General features: G+C 26.8%; 4 protein-coding genes and 1 long non-coding RNA gene across 10 annotated transcripts in view; 4 read left to right on the forward strand and 1 right to left on the reverse strand.

The window, feature by feature from the left end:
• Positions 1 to 1,883, forward strand: part of LOC146872576 (uncharacterized) — a 2,922-nt gene extending 1,039 nt beyond the window's left edge. The window contains exon 3 of the long non-coding RNA XR_014982864.1: positions 808 to 1,883. This is a non-coding gene — a long non-coding RNA (uncharacterized LOC146872576). The remainder of the gene's footprint in view (positions 1 to 807) is intronic.
• Positions 1,884 to 2,367: 484 nt separating this feature from the next.
• Cox11 (Cytochrome c oxidase copper chaperone COX11) lies at positions 2,368 to 3,538 on the forward strand. Its single transcript, XM_035872223.2, has 3 exons — positions 2,368 to 2,777; positions 2,911 to 3,231; positions 3,310 to 3,538. The coding sequence occupies exons 1-3, from the start codon at positions 2,571 to 2,573 to the stop codon at positions 3,466 to 3,468; spliced, it is 687 nt and encodes a 228-aa protein (XP_035728116.1). The 5' UTR covers positions 2,368 to 2,570; the 3' UTR covers positions 3,469 to 3,538.
• A 31-nt stretch (positions 3,539 to 3,569) lies between these two features.
• Positions 3,570 to 9,099, reverse strand: LOC118444178 (tektin-3). 4 transcript variants are annotated; one of them, XM_085660990.1, is made up of 10 exons: positions 9,060 to 9,099; positions 6,707 to 6,816; positions 5,537 to 5,682; positions 5,213 to 5,455; positions 4,917 to 5,149; positions 4,745 to 4,854; positions 4,520 to 4,668; positions 4,219 to 4,441; positions 4,004 to 4,158; positions 3,570 to 3,909 (listed from the first exon to the last, which is right to left on the reverse strand). In XM_085660990.1, the coding sequence occupies exons 2-10, from the start codon at positions 6,749 to 6,751 to the stop codon at positions 3,699 to 3,701; spliced, it is 1,515 nt and encodes a 504-aa protein (XP_085517116.1). In that variant the 5' UTR covers positions 6,752 to 6,816; positions 9,060 to 9,099; the 3' UTR covers positions 3,570 to 3,698. The 4 variants fall into 4 exon arrangements, with proteins under 4 accessions (XP_085517116.1, XP_085517115.1, XP_035728105.1 ...); XM_085660989.1 differs by lacking the exon at positions 9,060 to 9,099 and adding an exon at positions 6,975 to 7,234 and having other exon boundaries at positions 6,707 to 6,880; XM_035872212.2 differs by lacking the exon at positions 9,060 to 9,099 and having other exon boundaries at positions 6,707 to 7,234.
• Positions 5,895 to 9,189, forward strand: Nubp1 (NUBP iron-sulfur cluster assembly factor 1). Its single transcript, XM_035872222.2, has 6 exons — positions 5,895 to 6,027; positions 6,409 to 6,650; positions 7,002 to 7,103; positions 7,183 to 7,539; positions 7,624 to 7,810; positions 7,927 to 9,189. The coding sequence occupies exons 1-6, from the start codon at positions 5,982 to 5,984 to the stop codon at positions 7,980 to 7,982; spliced, it is 990 nt and encodes a 329-aa protein (XP_035728115.1). The 5' UTR covers positions 5,895 to 5,981; the 3' UTR covers positions 7,983 to 9,189.
• Positions 9,190 to 9,239: 50 nt separating this feature from the next.
• The window catches only part of LOC118444173 (lysosomal alpha-glucosidase), a 7,465-nt gene continuing 1,704 nt past the window's right edge, over positions 9,240 to 15,000 (forward strand). Inside the window, exons 1-18 of one of the 3 annotated variants that reach the window (XR_014982883.1) lie at positions 9,240 to 9,394; positions 9,944 to 10,412; positions 10,496 to 10,795; positions 10,883 to 11,040; positions 11,113 to 11,287; positions 11,367 to 11,457; positions 11,570 to 11,738; positions 11,832 to 11,901; positions 11,996 to 12,100; positions 12,231 to 12,488; positions 12,621 to 12,823; positions 12,895 to 13,002; positions 13,094 to 13,271; positions 13,501 to 13,649; positions 13,749 to 13,833; positions 14,013 to 14,283; positions 14,453 to 14,652; positions 14,847 to 14,971. Coding sequence is in view for 2 of the 3 variants with exons in the window: in XM_035872186.2 (XP_035728079.2) it covers positions 9,966 to 10,412; positions 10,496 to 10,795; positions 10,883 to 11,040; positions 11,113 to 11,287; positions 11,367 to 11,457; positions 11,570 to 11,738; positions 11,832 to 11,901; positions 11,996 to 12,100; positions 12,231 to 12,488; positions 12,621 to 12,823; positions 12,895 to 13,002; positions 13,094 to 13,271; positions 13,501 to 13,649; positions 13,749 to 13,833; positions 14,013 to 14,283; positions 14,453 to 14,652; positions 14,847 to 14,912 (3,033 nt within the window). In the remaining variant the exon portion in view is untranslated. Of the gene's footprint in view, positions 9,395 to 9,943; positions 10,413 to 10,495; positions 10,796 to 10,882; positions 11,041 to 11,112; positions 11,288 to 11,366; positions 11,458 to 11,569; positions 11,739 to 11,831; positions 11,902 to 11,995; positions 12,101 to 12,230; positions 12,489 to 12,620; positions 12,824 to 12,894; positions 13,003 to 13,093; positions 13,272 to 13,500; positions 13,650 to 13,748; positions 13,834 to 14,012; positions 14,284 to 14,452; positions 14,653 to 14,846 lie in introns of all 3 variants that reach the window. The other 2 variants (XM_035872186.2, XM_035872187.2) reach the window with 2 other exon arrangements.

Below are 15,000 nucleotides of genomic sequence, written 5' to 3' on the forward strand. Positions count from 1 at the left end.
AATAGAAAAAGAAATTCTTAGGAAGCAAAAATAGTAAAAAGAAAAAAAAAATAATGTTCGATTGCAGAAGGAGAAAGAAAGAAAAATAAATAAATATGAATAAACAATGATACGTGCCTGGAATATTATTTTTATATTATTTAACCCTAATAGAAATTTAAACTCGTCCAACTTTTTTAACAATAAACAAAATGATAAATTCTTTTTTCATTGTACCTTCAATGGCATGATAAAAAAAAAGACATTAAATAATAATAATCGAATCGTTTAAAGATCGGACGTATCATATAAATACTATAGTTACTTATATAATATATATCTACAATTATATATACATAGGTGTGTATATATATATATATAAAAACAAGTGATATCTGCAAAAAAAACCATAAAATATATATATATATATATTAATTGTTTAAAAATATGTAGGAAAGAGGAGATAAACTCGACGTATATAGGTATAATACTTGGCAAAGTGCCTGGTATCTATATTATATAGTACTATATATATATACTTCAAACAAGTGGCCATAATTGAATCCGTCTAAACTTTTCTAAGCCGGTGCTCGATTATAAATACATATAATAGAAGAGACAAAACGAAATAAAAGAAATAATAAAAAGTAAATTATATCTATGTGCTACGTGGGAGCTGTTCGGTGCTTCCATCTGATAAAAAGAAAGAAAGAAAGAAAGAAAGAAAAAAAAATTAATAAATAAATAAATAAATAATCATCAGGTAAACACAAAGAGAAATAGTGTATAGGCAATTGCTAATAAATAATAAATATAAATTGTTACAAGAGTACCTCTCACTCGTGCCAAAGAAGATGCGCCGTTTGCACGGTCTATTGTATTTTTTAAATAAACGTGGGTATATGAAATATCTGTATTATATTGGTCAAAAATAGTCGACAAATATACTGACATAAATCATTTTTATGATATAGGACCAATTCGAAATGTTTCTTCCATCGTTCTAAACAAACTACAAATAATTTCATCGGAGACTGATATTACACACCACCACTAGTACCAAGCATTTACCCGCTCACCCCTTCCTCTTTCTCTCTCTCTCTCTCTCTCTCTCTAGAGAATTTGAAAAAATATGCAAAAAGAAAAAAATAAGTACACCGTGCGAACGGAATTCAAGTTCATAAGGTTTCGAGTACATACTATAATTTTTCTATAGAACAAATGAAAGAATAATATAAATAAGAAAATAGAGTGTATTTCTTTTTCTTCTTTGTTTTTTTTCCATTTTCCGATCTACGATTTTTCTGTTTTTCTGAAAGGAAAAAAGAAATGAAGCAAAATAATAATAAATAAAATAGATAAACAAAATAGACAGAGAAATAGATAGTCAGGAAATATCGAATTTCCTTTTTGTTTGAAAAAAAAGAAAAAAAAAAGGGAAAAAAAGACATATATTGTACGTAATTCAATAACATCCGGATGATGACAACGCCTACAACGACGGCAACGATGATGACGATGATGACGACGATTATCATGATGATCGTAATGCTAATGATGATAATGAATATGGCCAATTTAGATGTTACAACTACGCGTGTCCATTTGTTTTTCTCATTAAGCGGACAACTCGTAAAAGCATAAATTAAATCTTGTAAGAATAAACATTTATTCTATTGCGATGTAATAGGAATCGTTATTATAAAAAGCAAACTACGTATTTGTTATATTCCTTTTCGGATAAAGGAAAGCGCATTATATTTTCATTTAGGCCATGTATATTAATAAAAGAGGAAAAAGAAAAGAAAATTAAAAAAAAAATTGAATAAATAAATAAATTTACTTTTATGAAAAACAAGTCTTCTCTCTTCTCATTCCACTCCAATGTTAATACAGTTGGTATCAATAGATCCCTGTTTTATAGATCGGCCATTTTTGGCTGCCGCCATCGTCACCGCTGTCGGCTATCTTCGGCCATTGTCGTCGTCGGCCATCTTCAATCGTTAATTCTATTTTTGCAAACGCATAAGAAAAAAACTCTATTAAACTCTTGTACGATTATTGTAGTTGCGACAATACTTCCATTTCTTTTTTTTTTTTAATGACAAAGTCACTCAATAATCTTTAAAAATTCAATCATGAGTTTTAGAATACATTCACGATATTATAGAACAAGAGTTTAATCTACTGTATCTGGTCCTTTTTTTTTTCTTTTTTCAATTCCTTTTGCAAGGAAATGTTCTTATTTTGTATTAATCTTTTACTTTATAAAGTAAAAATGAAAAAGAATACACACACGCAAAGTAAAAAAAATACTTTTCGTATTTCCCACCTTTTTTCAAAGTGTATAACAAGCCAGTTCAATTTGACCAATCAGATAACAGAGTTAAAGGCTTATAGCCTAGTACAGACGTTCGACATGTGGATTAATATTAGAAGAAATTTATTCGATAATATTTATTAGAATTTCTTTTATCGATATTATAAAGAATTGATATCAGTTTAATTTTATTTGTATTATCGATTAAAATGCGTTTTGATAGTTGACAACAAATATTTTTCTTTGTGATTTTAAGGTTAAGATAGACATAATGTTGTTAATACATTGTCAACGTTTAATAAGTAGATATGCTATCAGAAATATATCTACTAATGTATCAAAAAATTTAATGAAAGAATACCATAGTCCTGAACAGAAACGAAGATTACGATCAACGGCACTTTATGTGACTGGTTTGGGTATACTTGTAGCTGGGCTTAGTTATGCAGCAGTACCATTATACAGAATATTTTGTCAGGTATATTTTATATACTATCATAATTATATTTTATATAATCTTAAAATATCATATTCTTTTTATTGTGTATATATTCTTTTATGTAATATATTTAAATGAATTCTATTTGAATTATTATATATTTTTGAATTAGGCATATAGTTTTGGAGGAACTGTGGTTGGTCATGATAATAGCAAAATAGAATCAATGAAACCTATTAAAGAAAGAAAAATAAAAATAAAGTTCAGTGCTGATACAGGTGCATCAATGGCATGGAATTTTAAACCTTTACAACGTGAAATAACTGTAGTCCCTGGAGAGACCGCATTGGCATTTTATACCGCTAAAAATCCAACAGATAAACCTGTTATAGGCATATCTACGTATAATGTACTTCCATTTGAGGTAGGACAGTATTTCAATAAAATTCAATGCTTTTGCTTTGAAGAGCAATTATTGAATCCTCACGAACAGGTAACTTTTTAAAACTTAAATCTAAAGCTAACAATGTACTTAATGTAGAAAAATTAATGAGAATTATGTTCATTTTAGGTCGATATGCCAGTATTCTTTTATATAGATCCAGAGTTCAATGAAGATCCTAAAATGGAGTTTATCGATGATATAACACTGTCGTATACATTTTTTGAATCAAAAGAAGACCTCAATCTTCCTTTGCCGAGTTATATTAAAAAATACGTAGCTTCGTAATGAAACACAAGTTTGTCCTTTCATAATGTACAAAAGAAATATAGTGGATTTTTTAATTGAATCATTTAAATTTCAATTTTAATCTAGATTTCTCTAGGTGTACGTTTATTTCAATAAAGTCTAATATATAATCTAATATATATATATACATATATATATATATATATATATATATACAAATAATTATGTGTGTGTGCTTAAAGCTTTAAATATGTATATATTACTACTAATTAAAATCTAAATAATGCATTAACTGGATATGCACGTCTTAGGCCGCAAACCTTTTCTCTATCAATATATATTGCATCTATTTTAAGAGCTAGATCATGTTCCAATGCAGTCCTTGTTCTCAACAATCTTTGATGTTGATCCTCAAGTTCTTTCAAAGCTTTATGCATACGTTTTACTTGATGATCTATTTCATCAATTTCTTTTTGAAGGCTATAGAAATGAATGCAAGATATTATAGTCAAGTGAATATAAAATTTGTATTAGGAAAAGAAAAAAGAAAATAGAAAACAAATAGAGAGAATACCTTGAGTGAACATTATCGCGACATAATTCCAAATCTGGACGATGCATTCTGGCCTCTAATCTCGTATGTGCAACTTTAATGGCATGACTTTTATCAGCAATAGCTTTACGCATTAATTCCATATTTTTTTCAACATCAAATATTTCCTGTTGTACCTATAATATATTAATATGTTAATATCAAAAAATTATTAAACAGATCATATAAAATCATACTTTTTGTAAATGTTGTTGCAGTTTATTTTTAGCTTCGAGTAATTCAGAAGATCTATGTGTCAAAGCACTATTTGTAGTACTCCATGAATCCCACATTTCTTGAGCCACTTTATTTATAAGAGCTTCTGCACTTGTTCGCAACTGATTAGACATATTTCTTTCGTGTTGTGATTTTTGTATTATGCGATTTGCTGCCTCTGCCCAACATTCTTGTTCTGAGAGACTAATGTAAAAAAATTTAATAAGATTAATATGAAGTTACTTTTTATTTATTAATTATTTCAAAATTAGATTTATTTACCAAGGATCATATTTTTCAATTCCAGTGTAATATTGTAGTCCATGGCTATAATTATTCAATTGATGACACATCATATCTATACCTAATGCACTCTCTTTGTTTTTCAAATCTAATTCTAATTGATTTTGTGAGGCTCTACAATTTCGCAACTGCAAGAATACAAGAATGAAATATATATACATATATATACTATTTTACAAATTGTATTAAAAATTAATTACATACCTGATCTTTACATTTATCTAGGCATACATCTAAATTTCTTTGACAATTTTTTAAGTTTTCTATTTCTTTCAGCAAACATTTTTCTGATTCATCATGAACAAGTTCTGTCCCTGTGTCACATAAATTTTATCTCATATACATTTATTATATATTACATAATCATCTTATATACCTTTTCTTGCTTCTCTATGATAAAGACATTCTTCTGCAATATGTAATGGTCCATCAATATCTCTTATTGCTTTATCTAAAACAGAACGACAATCCTGAAGTCTTTCTATTTCTTGTAGTAATCTTTCCAATTCTGAAACAATTTCATTTCGCCAAAAGGATACATCATTTATTCTTTCACCCAATCTTCTTCCAGTATCTAATTGCCCATATTGTATTTTCTCTTCTGCATTCCTATGAATACATCAATAATTAAGATTATTATAAATATAATTAAGAACAATTTTTAACACATACCTAACTATTCTTAAAGCATCCTTTCTCAATCTTTCTGATAAATGTCTATTAGAATCTGCTTCATTATAATATTTAATTTGTTTTTGGAACCATTCATTTGGTGTATATCTTGTATAAAGAGCTGCTTTAGATGTATGCACAGAATCTCTATGACATCCTGTTACTAAATCAGGAAACTTTAATGGCTTATGCATAGTACCACTGGTTGCATCCAATGGATAATTTGATATACATTTTCTAGTCCTAAAAGAGCAACACTTATTATGATTTATATCAATAAAGAAATTTTGATAGTATATAGATAAAAATAAATAATAAACGTACAATGGTATAACTTCAATATTTTCAAATCCTGTATTAGGTCTCCAAGGTAATAAATGATGTGTACGACTGTAATCGCTTACATGGATAGGAATTTTTGATTCCATGTATGGCATCGATGTACCAACAATACTCCATGGCTGTAATTGCTATATAAAGAAAAAAAAGAATTCATTATTTTTAATAAATAATATTTTAAATCTCAAGGAAAGCTATCCATCATATATTTGTCAAAGAAATTTATATAAATAAATAATCATTTAACAAACACATTTTTTACACAATTTTACACTCTTTGATATAAGAATAAAATATTAAGGAATGTCCTTTGAAATCTATTGACTTATGTGATATATTAAAAAAAGAAAAAAGAAAAAGTAAACAATTTTTATAAATTTATATTATAACCTCTCATTTTGATTAGCGCGCGTATAATAGTTCAGTATTTATGACATTTCTCAACATGGCAGACGTACCAAGTACAGCACCAGAACGTAAGATAGATTTATCAGTTATTATAATTTTATATTTTACATTAATTATTGCAATTTTAATTGTCATATCTATTATGTACGTATCGTATTATAATACAAGCTCGATTAGTAATATATTGTCATTGATCATAAAAATAAATTAAAGGTTAGAATTTTGTCTGAAATTCGTTTTTTCTTTTCTTTTTCTTTTCCTTTCTTTTTAATAATTTCAATCAATGACGCAAAAATGATTCATATAAAAACTATTACAAATATAAAAAGGTTTATTGCTATTGTGCAATTTTCTTTTTTCTTTTCTTTTCTTTTTTAATTATTTTCATATCGAAATTCCTTAAAAAGAATTTTCGCTTATGAGACAGAAAATTATCAGAATATTTGCAGATTGTCCTGGTACACAAAGTGATCATGCCGGTAAAGCATCCGCTTGTGCGGGATGTCCAAATCAAGTATTATGTGCGTCAGGTGCAACGAAACAACCAGATCCTGATATAAAATTGATTAAAGAAAAATTGTCTAATGTCAAACACAAAATCCTGATTTTATCTGGCAAAGGTGGAGTTGGTAAAAGTACAATGACTTCATTGATATCTAGAGTCCTGGCAGATAATAATCCTGATAAGAATGTAAGAATTATTCATATTTCAAATTAAATATAATAATTTTGTTATATTATACATACCCTTTTTCCTATCCCAAGTACATCCATGTGATTCTCTATGTACATACTGTCATATTGAACACTATTGTGCCTTCCTCCTTTTAAGAAGAATACCAAAAACTTAACTATATCTATAGATGTATAGGTATCTATGTCGTATCAACTTGTACCAGCCTCTTATTGATTATCACAGTTCTTATATATAACAATAGTTTACATACATTAGCCATGCTTTCTAGTTACATGCATAATGATATTTAAATGTCTACATAAATTAATTTTCAAATACTCTTTTTTTCTATAATATGGGTTTTAGATTGCTGTATTGGATATTGATATTTGTGGTCCATCACAACCAAGGATCTTAGGAGCAATTGGAGAACAAATACATCAAAGTGGTTCTGGCTGGTCTCCTGTGGTAATCTAATGAATAAATTTTATACATGAATGTTAATTAATAAATATTCTAGATGACTAATGTTAATGAATATTTTCAGTATATCGAGGATAATTTATCGTTGATGTCAATTGGATTTTTACTTGATAGTCCAAGCAGTGCTGTAATATGGAGAGGGCCTAAAAAGAATGGTATGATACGACAATTTTTGTCAGAAGTTGATTGGGGTAATTTGGATTATCTTATACTGGATACACCACCTGGTACCTCGGATGAACATTTGTCGGTAACAACATATTTAAAAGGTGCCGGTATAACTGGTGCCATAGTTATCACTACACCTCAACAGGTTGCTTTGTTGGATGTGAGAAAAGAAATAGATTTTTGTAACAAAGTAAACATTCCGATATTAGGTGTAGTTGAAAATATGAGTTTGTTCGTATGTCCTAAATGTAAGGTAAGTTTTTTAATTTTATTTCAATAAATCCAAATAGTCTTTCAAAAGGAATATCGGTTTAATAAAAAATTATCATTTTTTTAGAATTCAGCAGAAATTTTTCCGGCACTGACAGGTGGTGGTCGTGCTATGGCCGCTGATTTAAATATTGATTTCTTAGGATCATTACCATTGGATCCATTGATTGCAAGATGTTGCGACGAGGGAAAGAACTTTTTAACCGACATTCCAGAATCACCGACAATCCTAGTTTTACGGGAAATCGTTAAAAGTAAAGTTATTTCACAACGATTAATTAACCTCATTCACATATTGTAACATTAGTATAATTTATTTATTATTTTTTTTTTTTTTTTTTTTTTTTTTTTTTTTTTCTTTCTTTTTCAGAGATCGTACGTAAATGCGAAAATGAAAAGGAAAATAATGCAATCGAAAAAACCTAAGAGATTTTTATGCTGATATAAAATAACAAATTTATATTGTATTTAAAGTATATGTTCATAAAAATTAAATATTTTATTTCTCCAATAACATTGATATATTCATTCGTATAATTCTATTTTAAGAATTATGAGACTTGGATTCTTACACAATAATCAATGAAACTAATGAAACAGTTATCTGCATATATGTGATATTGCTGTATTCTCATATTACTGAACACATATACATCTTGTAATGTAACTTCATATTTAGCTTATAGATAATATTTATATGTGTGTTCTCTTGATAATGAAACTTTGTATTTATCATAAAAGGCAAAAGAGATTATTTGTCTTTTAACTAATGCAATTCTGCGAGTTTATACATACATATACATATATTCTGTTTTGTTTACGTATTAAAATTTTATTATTATAATCGATTTAACACATTGACTGCCAACTAACGAGATAAATCGTAATTTGCGTTATTGCTTAAGATATACAAACTATGAGTTATCACTGATAATTTAATATTATTAATTTAATTAATTTGTTTTTTTTTAACATTACACTCAAAAAAAATATACATGTAATACGTTTGACTCTATATCAGATTTATTATTATAATTTAAACGCATATCTCTGATTTAGCTGTAGCAAAAGCAACGTATCTGTGCACGAATTAAACTCTTAGTTGGCTTTTCTACGAAGAACTTTATGTTACATAAGCCAACTATGAGATAATGATTAACAAAATCTTTGTTTTCTTTCTCTCTCTCTCTCTCTCTCAAGAAAACACATTCTAATATGTTTTTCAATGATTACTATGTTATTACAATTAGAATTTTTAATAATATAATATGATCAAATTAACTTTTTACAACAGAATCCTGAAAAATATTGTGACAAAAATGATTTATTACTAACGACAAATGAATAACACGAAACGTGCGAAAATAATCAAGATTACGATTCAATGACAACGTAATTTCAAGAAAAAAAAAAAAAAGAAACATTAAAGGTTAAACATATATAGAAAATGTCAAAACTTTTATCAGTGTTATCAAACAAGCGACAAATAACAATCGAGGATACTTGCGGTCTACCAGATTTAAATTAAATATTACTTTTCTACGTAATATTTTGAAATTGTTTCAATTTATAGTAAACTATTTTTATGCTATGCAAATTATGTATATTGGATTTTTCCTTGAATATATATATATATACATATGTATATGTATATACATACGAAAGGATGAGACATAATGATACTAAATATACACGCTATAAGATAAGTTGCAATCTTTCATTTGGCAGAGTGAACGACGCATTCCAGTGCTAACGACTCAATAAAGAAGAATCGAGACAATTTCTTTCTGAAGCTAAAGTGAAAAATTACAAAAGACTTATTCCAATCGAGAAAGTCGGTAAGATATTTGAAAGATATTTGATACAATCTATTTTAATAACAAACGTCATTATGTTTTGCTTCTTTTGTTTTCCTCTTTTTCTTCTTCTTTTTTTTTATGTTTTGAAAATACCAAAAGTGAGATTATTGAATTTAATTCGTTGTACGAAACATTTAATTATAATTATATAGATATTAATTTGAACATAATTTTGAGGTTATATATATATATATATATGATAAATATTCTTGTCGAATTAGAAATAAATGTGTAACTTTGTTTGATAGTACTTCTTCATCCAGAATTTGTAAAAAAAACAATAAGGAGAATTTCTTTTTCCTTTTTCATGCATGATAATAATTTATTTATTTATGAATTTCATTTTTAGATTTAAAATTATATCTTGAATAATCCTTTTTTTTTTATATTTATAGATATTATTATTATTATTACTATTATTACTATTATTACTATTATTACTATTATTATTATAATCATGTTATTATATTAATCAAATAATTAAATGATATCAATTTTGTGTTTCTTATTGTGTTTCTTATCTTGCAGGTGTATAAATTGTTGCTCCAAAATGATTATAAAGGGTAACAATGAATTTAAGAAGAGTACATCTGAACTAGTTAAACAAGATGATAAATCTAATGAATCTTCTAAACTAGTTAAAGTGGAAATATTAAAGGCAAATGATAAAGAATTGAAAATTGTAAAGGGAATTGTAGATCCAAGAAAAAATTCCCACATAAAATTTGCTATGTCTTATGTCGCTATAACGCTTCTTGCAATTTTTTTAACTATTGTTATAATAATTGCTGTACTGCATTCGCCTTATTCTATATTTAGTACCGAGGAATCAAGGATTTATATGAATGATATTGTTAATGATTTTGAAAATTGGAGATATAAAATGATTAAAGATCCAGATGATATTATCGAAGAGAGAGAATACGTCTATGTTTCTATTATTATGCAAGACAATGAAACATTAACAATTAATAATGAACCGGAGGATCAGTTGCAAGTAACTAATCCAATTTTTATTTAAATAAACATGTATAAATGATTATTGATTTTAATTATAAAATTTATACATTGGCATTTTAGTGTAAAAAAGTTCCTATATCATTACGATTCGATTGTCTTCCGGAATTTGGAGGTACTGTATCTAATTGCGTAAAACGAGGTTGTTGCTGGAATCCAGTAAAATATGATAATGAATTTTTAAATGTTCCTTATTGTTATTATCCTTATAATTGGAGTGTTTATAAATATGAAAACTATAGTCAGCAAGACAACAGTTTTTCTGGATTTCTTACTTTAAAAGAAAAATCTGCTTATAAAAAAGATATACCCCTTGTAAAAATGGAGACAACAATAATTGACAGTTCAATAATACGGGTTAAGGTATAAATGAATACTGTCTTAATAATGTAATTATATTTTTTTTTAATTTAATCAATCAATATATATTTTCAATCAATATTATTGTAGATTTATGATCCTGCAAATCAAAGATATGAGCCTCCATGGCCAATAAAATCTGATTTTCAATCTTCATATTATCTCCCTTCAAAACCACAATACAGATTTATCACAGATGATGAAAAAATTGGATTTAGAATTGACAGAGTTGCAGACAATACGACATTGTAAATTTAAATCCTTTTTTTAGTATTTAAATAACATTTAACATTACCATAATACTGTATTTCTATTTGCAGGTTTGACTCCATTGGTATTGGTGGCTTTATATTTGCTGATCAATTCTTACAGATAAGTGCCATATTACCTTCACAAAACATTTATGGTATTGGAGAACATAGAACGCATTTAAAAGTAAAAAATGATTGGAAACGCTATACTATGTTTAACATGGATCAACCACCAATAGAAAATGTAAGTTTGTTTATATTCGATATTTTAATTATGATTAATTTAAAACGAGAAAATCAAAATAAACTATTCTTTAATATAGGCGAATTTATATGGTTCTCATCCATTTTATCTCATGATTGAAGAATCAGGAAATTGTCATGGAGTATTATTTTTAAATAGCAATCCAATGGGTATATATAGATAAATCCTTTTCATTTATTTTCTTTTTTTTTTTTCTTTTTTTTTCTTTCTTCTTTCGTATTAAATTTTATATTTATTCCTTGTACAATTTAATCTTTACAGAAACGATATTACAACCAACTCCTAGTATAACTTTTAGAAGTATCGGTGGTATTTTTGACATGTACTTTTTCTTGGGACCAACTCCTCAAGATGTGGCAAGAGAATATTCTCAAATTGTTGGTAAACCTTTTCTACCACCGTATTGGTCATTAGGTTTTCACTTATGCCGGTATATTTTCTTTGTTTCTAATATCTACATGAGATATCGTGATTTGAGTATTTATTATATTCTTTGTATATGTATCTTTTTCTTTTTTTCCAGATTTGGATATGGAAGCTTGGAAAAAACTAAAGAAGTATGGAACAGAACCATACAAGCTGGAATACCATTTGTAATATATTCGTAATCTTATAAATTATAATATACATATTATAATTTATTTATAAAAATAAAAATGTGAATTAATATGAATTTATTATTTTTAGGATACACAATGGAACGATTTAGATTACATGGATAAAAATAATGATTTCACATATAATAACAAAACGTTTAAAGATTTACCAAGATTCGTTGAGCAGTTACATAATGTATATGAACTTTATAATAATTTCATTTGTAACTATAAGTCCATCTTATATATAATAATAATAATAATAATAATAATAATAATAATAATAATAATAATAAAAGTGTGATATATTATTTCATACATTATAGTTAGGAATGCATTACATTCCATTGATCGATGCCGGTATTGGTGTGTCAGAAAAAAGTGGATCTTATCGTGCATATGATGAAGGTGTAAAGGAGGAAATATTCGTAAAGGATGCGGTATCCAATGAACCATTTGAAGGAAAAGTTTGGAATAAAGGATCAACGGTGTGGCCTGATTTCACCAATCCAAAAACAAAAGATTATTACTTGAATATGATGCAAGATTTGCATAATAATTTCCAGTACGATGGTGCATGGATTGTATGTATTATTTAATATTATTATTTTAAAATAATTTATTGTGTGTGTCGCCGAATAATCTATTATTTAAATGTATGTAATTTTTTTCTTCTTTTTTTTTCTTTTTTTTTTTTCTTCTTTTCTTTTTACAAGGATATGAATGAACCGTCCAACTTTTACAATGGCAATAAAAATGGTTGCATTTACAACGAATTAGATTATCCAGAATATACTCCAATGCTTATAGGGAAAAATTTATCTGTAAAAACATTATGCATGAATGCAAAACATTATTTAGGACCACATTATAATCTTCATAATACTTATGGCATCAGTCATGCAATAGTTACAAACTAGTATGTATTTTCAATTTTTATAATGTTAATTAAATCCTATCTATTATAAATAATCGAGAAAATATTTTTAGTGCTCTTACTAATATCAGGAAGAAAAGGCCATTCATAATATCACGTTCTACATGGGTTGGACATGGAATGTATGCTGGTCATTGGTCCGGTGACGATTTTTCTACATGGTAAAAAAAAGGACTAATATTTAGAAAAAAAAAAAAAAAATAAATAAATTTGTGCTTTGTATTTTGCAATTTTGTCTATTTTATTCATTAGGTATGATTTACGAATGAGCATTCCTGAAATACTTCACTTCAATCTTTTTCAAATACCGATGGTAGGCGCTGATATTTGTGGATTTAATGGAAATACAACTGCAGCATTGTGCAATCGGTGGATGCAACTTGGTGCATTTTATCCTTTTGCGAGGAATCACAACTCTGATAGTACAATAGTGAGTACATACGTATTCTATCATAAAACAGTCATTAAAGGTATATATATATATTTTTTTTTTTTTTTTATTAATTAATTATATCTATAATATTTTATATATTAATTATTATTAAATTTAAATCATTAATTTATGTCATTATTGTTATCTATTTTTTATATCATTTTTAATATTATTTTATGTACATATATATATATATATATATATATATTTTAATATATTTTTTTAGGAGCAAGATCCAGTTGCTTTAGGTGATCTAGTTGTGAAATCATCAAAAAGAGCATTTACCATACGTTACTGGCTCTTGCCATATTTGTACACGCTATTTTTCCGAGCACATAGATATGGAGAGACTGTTGCTCGTCCATTATTTTTTGAGTATGCACATACATACTTTTATACTCGTTTATATATATATATATATAAACTATATTTATATTAGAGTAAATCTTTAAATTGATTTAAATTTTTTGTTAGATTTATTAATGACAAAGCAACATACGAAATTGATTCACAATTTATGTGGGGAGGATGTCTGATGATAAATCCAGTTTTAGAGGAGGTAAAGAAATATTTCTTGAGTATATTTTTATTCGTAATTTCAATTTTGTCATAAGTATTTATTAATACGTTGTTGATTCGTCAGAATTATACTCTTACATGGATGCAACTTGTAGTACAATTATTAAAGGTACAAAATTGTCTGAGAAATGTCAATATATATTGTTTGTTTTGATATAGGGTAAAACATACGTGACCGCTTATATACCACATGGATTATGGTACGATTTATATACAAAAAAATCATTCTTCTCGATCGGTCAGAAAATTACATTTAATGCTCCATTGGATACCATACCTTTGTTGATTCGTGGTGGTTCAATATTGCCAGCACAGAAACCTGGTGCCACGACTACGGAGAGTAGGAAGAATAGTTTTGAATTATTAGTAGCCTTGGATCAATATAATTTCGCTCAAGGAGAATTGTATTGGGACGATGGAGATAGTTTAGGTATGTTGTAAAAATTTTAAACAAAAAAAAAAAAAAAAAAAAAAAAAAAAAAAAAAAAAACAAAGAAAAAGAAATTAAGAAATTAATTTCCTTTATTTTTTGTCTTTTCTTTTTTTTATTTCCTTAATTCTTCTTTTTTTACTTTTATCCTTTTTCATAAATTTTTTAGATTCCCTTGAGAAAAAAGAATACATTCGGTTGGCCTTCGTGGCCTACAAACAAACTTTATCTTCTGCATTTATAGAAAAGGGTACGTTCAAAGAAAAAATGATCCTCAACAGGATTCAAATTTTGGGAGTGAGAAATACAATCTCTCAGGTCTTATTAAATAACAATGATATTCCATTTAAATACAATTCATCGAAATGGGTAAGTTTTTTCAACGAGTGAAACTTCTCTTTTTAATTATATACGTATATATATTACTTACTATTATTTATTTATTATAATATATAGTACTATACTATTTATGTTAATTTATAAGTATACTATAATTAGTATAGTTTTTTTTTCTCCTCTTTTAATCTTTCAATCGTTATAATTAATCTTTGATCCTCGTTCAGTCTTTCAGTATTACTGGATTATTATGGGACATGAAAGAATCTTTTAATCTTACTTGGAAATATTGAGACAATAAGAAAGTTATTATTCACAAAGGTCCTAAGAAATAGTTATATATTTATCGTATGTAAGTCTGATTATTTTTTTAAATATTTT

The sequence above is a fragment of the Vespa mandarinia genome, chromosome 13 (assembly GCF_050613455.1).
Source record: "Vespa mandarinia isolate Hongniang chromosome 13, ASM5061345v1, whole genome shotgun sequence".
Lineage (NCBI taxonomy): Eukaryota > Metazoa > Arthropoda > Insecta > Hymenoptera > Vespidae > Vespa > Vespa mandarinia.

What these genes read in the sequence shown, in the direction of transcription:
- Cox11 (XM_035872223.2), top strand. Translation starts at nt 2,571, where the DNA reads ATGTTGTTAATACATTGTCAACGTTTAATAAGTAGATATGCTATCAGA. An exon ending in TATACAGAATATTTTGTCAG is followed by an intron (nt 2,778 to 2,910) that starts GTATATTTTATA and finishes TTTTTGAATTAG; the next exon opens with GCATATAGTTTTGGAGGAAC. An exon ending in TATTGAATCCTCACGAACAG is followed by an intron (nt 3,232 to 3,309) that starts GTAACTTTTTAA and finishes TGTTCATTTTAG; the next exon opens with GTCGATATGCCAGTATTCTT.
- Nubp1 (XM_035872222.2), top strand. Translation starts at nt 5,982, where the DNA reads ATGACATTTCTCAACATGGCAGACGTACCAAGTACAGCACCAGAAC. An exon ending in TCGTATGTCCTAAATGTAAG is followed by an intron (nt 7,540 to 7,623) that starts GTAAGTTTTTTA and finishes TCATTTTTTTAG; the next exon opens with AATTCAGCAGAAATTTTTCC. An exon ending in TTTACGGGAAATCGTTAAAA is followed by an intron (nt 7,811 to 7,926) that starts GTAAAGTTATTT and finishes TTTCTTTTTCAG; the next exon opens with AGATCGTACGTAAATGCGAA.
- LOC118444178 (XM_085660990.1), bottom strand. Translation starts at nt 6,751, where the DNA reads ATGTACATAGAGAATCACATGGATGTACTTGGGATAGGAAAAAGG. An exon ending in ATTGAAAAATATGATCCTTG is followed by an intron (nt 4,442 to 4,519) that starts GTAAATAAATCT and finishes TTTTTACATTAG; the next exon opens with TCTCTCAGAACAAGAATGTT. An exon ending in TGCAACAACATTTACAAAAA is followed by an intron (nt 4,159 to 4,218) that starts GTATGATTTTAT and finishes AATATATTATAG; the next exon opens with GTACAACAGGAAATATTTGA.